The 10549-nt window shown below is 35.8% G+C and overlaps 1 protein-coding gene across 2 annotated transcripts; it reads left to right on the plus strand.

Moving 5' to 3' along the window:
* Positions 1-1329: 1329 nt before the first annotated feature.
* Positions 1330-9853, plus strand: sike1 (suppressor of IKBKE 1). 2 transcript variants are annotated; one of them, XM_056449839.1, is made up of 5 exons: positions 1330-1592; positions 3973-4078; positions 4152-4294; positions 5701-5814; positions 7571-9853. In XM_056449839.1, exons 1-5 carry the CDS (start codon positions 1434-1436, stop codon positions 7682-7684), a joined length of 636 nt encoding a protein of 211 aa, XP_056305814.1. In that variant the 5' UTR covers positions 1330-1433; the 3' UTR covers positions 7685-9853. The 2 variants fall into 2 exon arrangements, with proteins under 2 accessions (XP_056305814.1, XP_056305815.1); XM_056449840.1 differs by having other exon boundaries at positions 1330-1568.
* Positions 9854-10549: the final 696 nt, after the last annotated feature.

The raw sequence follows: 10549 nt of genomic DNA on the forward strand, positions 1-10549 counted from the left end.
ATTGTGTTTGTTGTATTGGACTTTACGGAGATACTGCTCTACAAAATAATCTCAATGTAAAAATATGGTAACACTTTATTTTGATGGTTCATTTGAGTATTAGTTGACTGTCTGCTTAATATCTGCTGATACTGCTCCTTCAACAGACGTTTACCTGACTATAAGAAACTTTGCAAGTCCATGTCAACTTGAATCACTAACCCCAACCTAACAGTCTACTTATAATCTAATGAGAATTAGTTGGCATGTAGATGCAATGTAACTTAAATTCAACAAACGGACCATCAAAATAAAGTGTGACCAAAAATATGAATTAATTCCAAATAGAGTTACACGAGATCTTGTGAAATTATATTTATATTGCAATATATAATCGCAGTACAAACCAGGTATCGCAATATCAGTTTTGGTCCAATAACGTCCAGCCCTAATTTCAGGTATTATTATTGATTTATTATTTTATATAAATTGATTCATATATTAATGAGCAATATCACAAGAGTAGCAGTGCAATAACAATTTATATCGGCACTGGTGGCGATGATATGCAGCCATATCACACTGCTACGAGTGTGATGTCAACGGCATAATCATGTATATAAAAAGAAAATCAAACACGGAGAGTCCACTTGAAGGAACTACTTGAAGTGTCAATGTCAATTTTATTTCTATAGCACTATTTAATACAACCAGGTTGACCAATGTGCTGCACAGTACAAATCAATTACAGATAAAAAACGAAGTGATGCCAAAACAGGTGATTTTGCTCAGATTAAGATTATAAGGCTGAACAGCATGAAATGCCATCAGTCTACAGAGATTTCCCAGTGGATATCACAATAATTAACCCTGTAAAAGCCATAGCAAAGCAAACATTACCAGATTACTATGATATAAATACAGCACTACAACATACAAAAGAGATTGATTCACTTACCTGATCTGTAATGAATTGTTCAGCTGTAGTTTGAAGTTTATGCTGAGAAAGTTTTTCTCACTCTAAGGACTTATTATGTGGGTCTCTTGTGGTGTAACTTCAACTGTCTGTCTCAGAAAGATAGGCTAATGGCCGTCAGCACTCAGAATTCTAGTGATTATAAATATTTTGAGGCTTTAAACTATCCTTTAAATAAACAGCAAAATTGCAATTTAAACAACAAGATTCTTGCCTAAAAAGCCTCAAAAGTACATCATGTTGTCCAACAGCTGCAATATTTGTCAAACTGTCGAGAGTTTATTCCTCTGCTGGTCATGTGGCCGGAGTAATACACATATTTTTGAAGCTGTCTAACTGTACTCTTATACCCCAGACAGACTCGGACAGTTGAGGACTGCGGTTGGAGTGTGTTTTCGCCGAGTGAGTGAGTGAGTGAGTCAGTGTGTGTGTTTGTGGAGGTGAAGCTCTGGTTCTGGACTTACTGAAGCCGGTAAGAATGTCATGTTCGCTGGAGAAGGTTCTGGGCGATGCGCGAACGCTGCTGGAGCGGCTGAAAGAGCACGACACCGCGGCTGAGAGCCTCATCGAGCAGTCCAGCGTCCTCGGACAGAAGATCCACAGCATGAAGGAGGTCGGAAACACTCTCCCTGACAAGGCATGATAAGATATCTATTACTGACCGCTTACACAGCTCATATACAGTTTAATTATTAGCTCTCAGGTGAAATTTACATTCTTTAAAAAATATTTCCCAAATAATGTTTAACAGACCAACAGTGGGAATGGCTAATAGTTTTGACTTCGACTGTATATGATACCTAGGAGCATGTGCTGGATGAATTCTAGTTGTGTGCATGTGTTGCTGCATGTAGATTGCACAAAATGAGCTGTTTGTTGTTGCACAGAATGAAGCTTTTATTGGTAAAGAGCTGGATTTTTCCTTAAAATCTTAGTGTTTTTAAGGCAAGACAAGTTTATTTATATAGCACATTTCATACACAGTGGCAAATCAAAGTGCTTTACATAAACAGGAATAAAAGAAACAAGTATAAATAAAATAGAAACCAATAAAATAAAAACAGATGAAAACGGCGTAATGACAGTTTTTCCATATTCCAAAAACACCGGTGTATCATATTTTCTCATTTTACTCTGGGATTTCCCCATTCTGGTGATCACCCACCTCTGTGGGCTTTTTCAGTACCTATTATTCTATTTGACGTCTCCAACAGATTTGATTTTTCACCAGGAATCGAAAGGTTAATCTTTACAGCTCTAACTACGTGCCCACCAAGTTCAACTTGTTTCTTGAATTAAGTAGCACGGCCCCTGATTTCTACCCCCTCCCTGGAGTAGATCGCTTTAGCTAGGCAAATGTAATAAAAGGTATTGATCTCAGCCAGAGGCCAGGGACTTTAACCCCCCCTGCAACTATTATCTACGCCTACACACTACACCTTAGAGTCACATCTCGGATCTCACTTATTGTAATTACGCTGCTACTTTCTACTTTTAGTAGAAATATCTAAACATCAAGATCTGTTTACCTACGAAGCAAAATGAGACATCTTGTTGATTTTAAAATTGAGTTTGTGCTTCTCAAAATACAAGAAAATATTTTCTTTTTCAAATAATATTTCACAATATTTAGACCTTTTATGTAAACAATAATAATAATAATAATAATAATAATAATAATAATAATAAAAATAGCTGAACAAAATTTTTGAAATCCAATGAAATGTTATAAATTGCTCTGACATCTCATTATTCTATTTGTGTTATGACTGATGAGATAATATTATAAATATGTACTGTTGACAAGCGTATTAAAACAGCTTTCAATTTCATGAAAAGTTGAATTAGTGGAAATAAAAACTTGATAAATTCTTGAGTTTAAATTTGGACTTGAATTGAGTTGAACAAGTCTAGAATAAATGCTTTGCATAGTTTTGATATGGAACTGAAATTTAAGCTGATTTAAATGTTTGCAACGGTTGATAATTTTGATAAATTTGATTCATTCGTTGTGGATTAACCTGATTTATTTTATATTATAAAAACCTAATACATTTTTTTAACAATAATCAATTTTAATGATTTATTTTGTTGAAGCCCTAACTAGCAAGTAGTTTTTACTATTCGGGGGTGCGTTTCTCAAATAGCGACATAACTCGTGGCTTAACTATCATAGTATGATGCGTCGTTTAGGAAAAGAACGATGTAGTGACGGATGTTTCCCAAAACCGTAGCTGCTTTGTCATAGATCCATTGTTTGAACCACGTTAGTTATAACGTAAAACGTCAATAATGATACTTTAAAAGGGGTGGAGTAACTACTTCTTTAGAGAAAAACCAAAGAAACCCTTTTTTTGTGCAAATTATATTGTTTTACTTGCATTTTCTAACAAAAACTTGCACTCGTTTTCCAAATTAAAGAGCCCCTCAAAGTGCACTACTAAGGGAACGCAATTGTCAATATGAAGAACTATAAAAATCCTTTGAAAGCAAATTACACATAAGAGAGATGGCTTTAATGTTTTTTTTTAATCATTCCAAGCTTAAATGTCAGAACATTCGAAAGTAATAGGGCATAGGGGGGATAACTGGGAATAGAACACAACCAGGAATTATGCTTCTAACTACAGCTCTAGAGGTGCAGTTGCAAGTGCACAAGTTTGTGATGCAGTTTGTGAATGTTCGTTGGCATGATGGATTTGGGAACCACTCCAGATTTGTTGTCAGTGATTTGCATGACGCCATCATCAAATGAAGATATGCATGTTTTGCAAGATTGCTCTGTCTGTAGAACATATTTTATTGGACTGTCCCACTTTTTATGTTTGTAGAAATCGTAGAAATACATCTTGTTTGTTTGTTTGCATTTATCGTATTTGATATACTTTGTCAATTGTTTTTGTGCTAAAAAAAAAGCATGAGATGCTGACATGGCATTAAATAAAAACATATGCTACAACACCCCAAATAAAAGAACAACTACCCAATATGAAGTTCCTGTGTTTTCCTGTGTTTAGTACATGGAGGAGAACACAGAGTATCAAGAGCTGTCCAGACACAAGCCTCACATCCTGCTGAGCCAGGAGAACACCCAAATCAAAGAGCTCCAGCAGGAGAACAGAGGCAAGACGACTTCACATCGGCTCTGCTTTTGAAAGGTGAATGGCTGACTGAAGTGTGTTTGTGCCGTTCACAGAGCTCTGGCTCTCTCTGGAGGAGCACCAGTACGCCTTAGAGCTGATCATGGGCCGATACCGCAAGCAGATGCTGCAGATGATGATGGAGAAGAAAGAGTTGGACACCAAACCTGTGCTCAGCCTTCACCAGGATCATGCCAAGGTGCCAGTCTCTTTGCGTTATTAAAAAAGTGTAGAGACGTCACACTTTTTTTGTCATTTTGTTGGCTCTGCATCATCATAAATCTGCATTAAAGTGTTATAAGCCATGAACCAAAACAAACCGACCATGCGAAATAGGTGAATTGGGTAAGCTAAATTGACCGTAGTGTATGAGTGTGAATGAGTGTGTGTGGATGTTTCCCAGTGATGGGTTGCAGCTGGAAGGTCATCCGCTGTGTAAAAACATATGCTGGATAAGTTGGTGGTTCATTCCGCTGTGGCAACCCCTGATTAATAAAGGGACTAAACTGAAAAGAAAATGAATGAAAGCTGACTACTTTGCGGATTTCACCTTTTGCGGGTTATTTTTAGAACGTGAGTCCCACAATAAACAAGGGACCACTGTACAACAAAATGCTACAATGGGTGCAAGATTTTATACACAATCGCTTTAAACGGATAAATCACCCAAAAATTAAAATAACCGCATAATGTACTCACCCTCAAAGCATCCTGGGAATATATGACTTTCTTCCTTTAGTCAAATTCAATCATTATTTAAATATAGGTGGTCACCAGAAGTTACACAAAACGGTTTCTAAGGTTTAAAACATGAATATTGTTCTTACAAAAAATGCAGGCATTGGCAAAATGTTATTTTTTTTGTGTGAACTAACCCTTTAATATATATAAAATATATAAAAATATCTCATGATCCACTTCATATGACATTCAGATTATAAACAAATGGAGAAATCTAAAACGATTTGTTTACGTTGGTTGTATCAATAGAAACAATATATAAAGTCAGTATGCATATATATTTATGCACAGTTGTTTATATATTTAGTTACTCTGAGAGTGTAGGGAGATCAACTTCATTGATTGATTCATTTTCCTTAGACTTAGTCCTTTCATTCGCCACAGCGAAATGAACCGCCAACTTATCCAGCATATTTTTTTACACAGCGGATGCCCTTCCGGCTGCAACCTAGTACTGGGAAACATCCATACACACTCATACACTACGACCAATTTAGTTTATTCAATTCACCTGTAGCGCATGTGTTTGGACTGTGGGGGAAACTGGAGCACCTTGAGGAAACCCACACCACAGAAATGCCAATTGGTCCAGCCGGGACTCGAACCAGCGACCTTCTTGCTGTGAGGCGACAGTGCTAACCACTGAGCCACCGTGTCGCCCAAGATCAGCTTCATAAAATTAATTAATCAATTAACATCTTTTGACCTCATGACAAGTCTGTGTTTAATAGTTTATTCTTCAAATCTATCTATGGAGAAAATAAAGGAAGTGTGAAACTCACCAGCTGTTCTTTTCAAATATAGCCAAAACTCTGTGTTCAGAAGTTGAGCAGAATAAACCCAAGTCTGTTTTTTTTTTTCCAGGAGGTTCAAAGCCAGTTAGGACGGATCTGTGAAATGGGTCAAGTAATGCGTCAAGCCGTACAGATGGATGATCAGCACTACTGCTCTGTGAAAGAGCGACTGGCACAGCTAGAGGTAACGGCTCCGTTTTAAAGGTTTCTAATTTAGTTCTAGCTCTCCCACAATGGGTTTACATCCATCTAGACCAGGGTCAAACTAGGCATGGGCCGGTATAAGATTCTGACAGTATGATAACCTTGGATAATAATATCACGGTTTCACAATATGAAGAATTAATATGCTCTTTTTAAATGTCAGTGGTAAAAAACAAAACATTTTCCCCTTTTGAACACAATATTTTATTTTGAGAAACATTTAAAATATTTTGGAGCAGGCAACATGTCAGGCTAAATGATTCGTTAGTTTCAATAACACAGATTTCTTTACAATTTAAAACTTTGGATATCTTTTCTGCTGGAGATACTGTTGTCCTAAAAAAAACTAAAAAATAAATGTAAATAAAACATCTTACATATACCTTAGGAATGGTATTACAGAACATTTTGGCGGGTTTAAAATCTTGACTTTTCCAAACCGCGGTTTACCTTGAAAATGGTTATTGTCCCATGCCTAGGTTAAACATTTGCTATTAATATCCATTGCAGCATTGATGCTTTTCATTGGTTCAGGCCCCTCTAAACTTTGCCTTTCTCTACTCAGATTGGCCTGTTGGCCCAGTTTTCTGTGATTGGTGGACCAATCAGGTGGCATTTACACTAGAGTGTGTTAGTAAAACGTGTTAGTTAGTTTTATAACGCATACGTTTTGTTATGATTATACCTAACAAACACACTACTCCAGAAATGTTGACCCATGGAAATGCAGTGTTTTGAAGGAAAAAATCAAGTAGGTGGTCAAATTGGAAGTTACCCATATGGGGACTATTTTCAGGGGCTGCATAATATCATTGTGCCTGCTGCAGCCATAGTACGGCAGCAAAGTTCCTTGATAATTACGCCAGAATGAGAGTATAGTCCTTGGCCATAATGGGCTAAAAAAATAGAAACTTTTTATTTTCTGTCGATCTTTAGTACATGATATAACTACAGAAAATTCAAGATTTAAATAAGAAAAATTATCAAAACTCTTTAGTCAATTTTAAATAAGATGCTAACGGTCTAATCCGATTCAATGATTCATGCTAAGCTACGCTAAAGGGCCTCCCAACAGACCCAGAAATCAGATAAATCAATTAAAATATGGTAAAACTCTTTAAAACTTTAATGACGTCAAATAGAGCCGTGAAAAAAAAGCTTCTGAAACTAGGAGCATCCTAAATTTCACTTTTGATTTTGGCCTCCAATGACTGAAAAACAATTATCATAATAAAAAGATTATTGCGTAATATCCTCGTATCAGATTTATTCATGTTTTTAAAAATAAAACAATAGTTTGAAGCATACACTAAACTGACACTGCTAAGGGTGTCAAAATGATTTGCACAATGTCGTGGTGGAATAACATGGCGAATGAGGCGAGGGCGAGTAATTAAATCACTCCAACTACTTAAATCAGTGACCGTTATCAGTTATCAGTTTATCAGTGACCGTTAGTTAATTACAGTTTAAGTTTTTCATCTCTAAATGCACTTGTATATGTTAATCTAATGCAGGGGTCACCAATCTCTGTCCTTGAGGGCCGGTGTCCCTGCAGAGTTTAGCTCCAACTTGCCTCAACACACCTGCCTGGATGTTTCAAGTATACCTAGTAAGACCTTGATTAGCTTGTTCAGGTGTGTTTGATTAGAGTTGGAGCTAAAATCTGTAGGGCACCGGTCATCTAGGAACAAGTTTGGTGACCCCTGCTCTAATGCATCTTTTTGTTGATGCAGATTGAAAACAAGGAGCTCCGGGGTCTGCTGTCGATCAGCTCTGTGAAGCCGCACAGAGAGGAGAAAAACCCATCGGAGACGACATTCGAGACTGTGGAGAAACAGGAGTCCTAATGGAGGATGATGTTACTTTAGACGGCAGTTTGTGTATTTGTTTGTCAGATGACCTGGTGTCCACTGACGCTAATATCTCTATTGGGTTTTCCAGTGTCCTTCTGTACTGTCCTGGCGGTGGTTTAGCTCTCTGCTGCCTGACCATGCACTTTTTCTGATGTTTAATATTAGAGATATTAATATTTTAGTTCAGGAAAGACCCAACACCTCTTTGGTTTTAATAATAGACTCTTAAATCGTTGGGCAGATGTGAGGTGTAGATCATTTCTTTGTCTGTTTATGTTTGAATTTACCAAAAATATGAGTGTTTTTAATTTTAAAATAAGCATTTTTTTGTCTTAAATTGATTTGTAGCTTCACTTTGACTAGGTTTAGAGGGATTGTGGATAGTTCAACTGAAAATTTTATGTTAATATGATATTTTGATGAATGTCTGAAACAAGTAACCATTGACTTCCATTGTATTTGATTTCTTACGATGGAAGTCAATGGTTACATGTTTCCAACATTCTTCAAAATATCTTCTTTTGTGTTCAACATAAAGTGAGTGTGAGGAAATGTTAATTATGGTGTGAACTCTCCCTTCTAAATTGATGTTATTTTTAAGAATGTTGGAAATCGGTAACCATTGACTTCCATTGTATTTGATTTCTTATAATGGAAGTCAATGGTTACCGGTTTCCAACATTCTTCAAAATATCTTTTGCGTTCAACAGATAAAAGAATCTCATTAAGCCACTTGAGTGTGAGTAAATGTTCCTTTTTGGGTGAACTCTACCTTTAAATTGATGTTGATACATTTTGAAGAATGTTGGAAACTGGTAACCATTGACTTCCATTGTATTTGATGTCTTACTATGGAAGTCAATGGTTACAGGTTTCCAATGTTCCACAGAATATTTCCCATTGTATTTGATTTCAGAATACTTCCCATTGTATTTGATTTCAACGTTTCCATTGCATTTGATTTCTTACTATGAAAGTCAATGGTTACTAGTTTCCAACATTCTTCAAAATATCTTCTTTTGTATTCAACATAAAAAAAAGAAACTCATTAAGCCACTTGATTGTGAGTAAATATAAATTTTTGGGTGACCTTCCCTTTAAATTGATGTTGATATATTTTAAAGAATGTTGGAAACCGGTAACCATTGACTTCGATTGTATTTGATTTCTTACTATGGAAATCAATGGTTACCGGTTTCCAACATTCTTCAAAATATCTCCTTTTGTGTTTAACAGATAAAAGAAATTTATTAAGCCACTTGAGAGTGAGTAAACATTCTAAAAGTAAATATAAATTTTTGAGTGAACTATCCCTTTAAATTGATGTTGATACATTTTGAAGAATGTTGGAAACCGGTAACCATTGTATTTGATTTCTTACTATGGAGATCAATGGTTACCGGATTACAACATTCTTCAAAATATCTTCTTTTGTGATCAACATTTAAAAAAAGAAACTCATAAAGCCACTTGAGTGTGAATAAATGTACATTTTTGAGTGAACTCTCCTCTTAAATGGACATTGAGATGTTTTGAAGAATTTTGGAAAACGGTAACCATTGACTTCCATAGTATTTGATTTCTTACTATGGAAGTCAATGGTTACCTGTGTCCAACATTCTTCAAAATATCTCAATATCCATTTAAGAGGAGAGTTCACCCAAAAATTTACATTTATTCACACTCAAGTTGCTGCGATATGAGTTTCTTTTTTTTATGTTGCTCACAAACGAAGATATTTTGAAGAATGTTGTAATCCGGCAAACTTATTTTGTGTTCAACATAAAAAAAAGAAACTCATTAAGCCACTTGAGTGCTAATGATCATTTTTTGGGTAAACTGCCCCTTTAAATGAACAGGCATCTGCATTTGGAGTGAATTTTCTATATGTGAACACAGATTAATAACAGACTCATTAACTAACCTCAGCGTAAGATAGTCGTATTGTTAATGTTGTATGTATTCTGCAGTATTGCATCTTTAAAGCGTCTTGATGTGATAATCATGTATGACTTTCACAGTGATGAGAATCCTCTGAAATTTGCCAGTCTTTTTATTACTGTTAATTGTTGTATTTTCATCTCAGGAAAGCAATCATGTGTTTCACAGCTGTTATTTTGTATTCTTCATTATGTAAAATAAAATAGATTCTATAAGTTTAAATTTGACTGATTGTATTATAAAGTGGGTGTTTTTTTGTGATGTTTGTATGAATCTTTATGAAATATGACTGTTTTGTCATGTAGAATATGTGAGTAATTTTTTTCTTTGTGATTATACAGCACTTCTGTCTGGTTCTCGAATCTGATTGGCTGATAGCCGTGTGATATTCTGCAATAACAGCACTCGTACAGCCTCTTCACCCTTGTGTATTACTCCGCCCACATAGAGAGACAGCAGATCCATGAACTCACAGTTTGACAAATATTGCAGCTGTTGGACAACATAATGTACTTTAGAGGCTTTTTTAGGTGAGAATGTAGTTGTTTAGATTACAACTATGCAGTTTATTTATAAGGATAGTGCCTATTTTAAATTTGTATAATTTCGGAGGCTTTTTCAGGGTTGATTATTGTGATCTCCCGATTGCAACAGAGAAATACAGGGAAATGTCTCTAGACTGATGGCATTTCATGCCGTTCAGCCTTATAATCTTAAAATGTGAGCAAAATCAGCTGTTTTGTCATCACTTTAGATCAAATTATTCAAATACTAGCTTATAAAGTAGTAAAGTGACGTTGGTAAAGTAGTAACGGTTTCTGCTCTTCTGACGTAAGCTGCAGATGTGAATGAATGTTGGAAGAAAGTAGTTCCTCTCCGTGTTTGATTTTCTTTTGTGTACACGCAATTATGCCGTCA

Source organism: Danio aesculapii, chromosome 23 (assembly GCF_903798145.1).
Source record: "Danio aesculapii chromosome 23, fDanAes4.1, whole genome shotgun sequence".
Lineage (NCBI taxonomy): Eukaryota > Metazoa > Chordata > Actinopteri > Cypriniformes > Danionidae > Danio > Danio aesculapii.

Bases quoted from the DNA above. Each gene is read 5' to 3' on its own strand.
- sike1 (XM_056449839.1), top strand. From the start codon at position 1,434: ATGTCATGTTCGCTGGAGAAGGTTCTGGGCGATGCGCGAACGCTGCTG. The intron at 1,593-3,972 runs GCATGATAAGAT...TCCTGTGTTTAG, and splicing joins GAAACACTCTCCCTGACAAG to TACATGGAGGAGAACACAGA. The intron at 4,295-5,700 runs GTGCCAGTCTCT...TTTTTTTTCCAG, and splicing joins TTCACCAGGATCATGCCAAG to GAGGTTCAAAGCCAGTTAGG.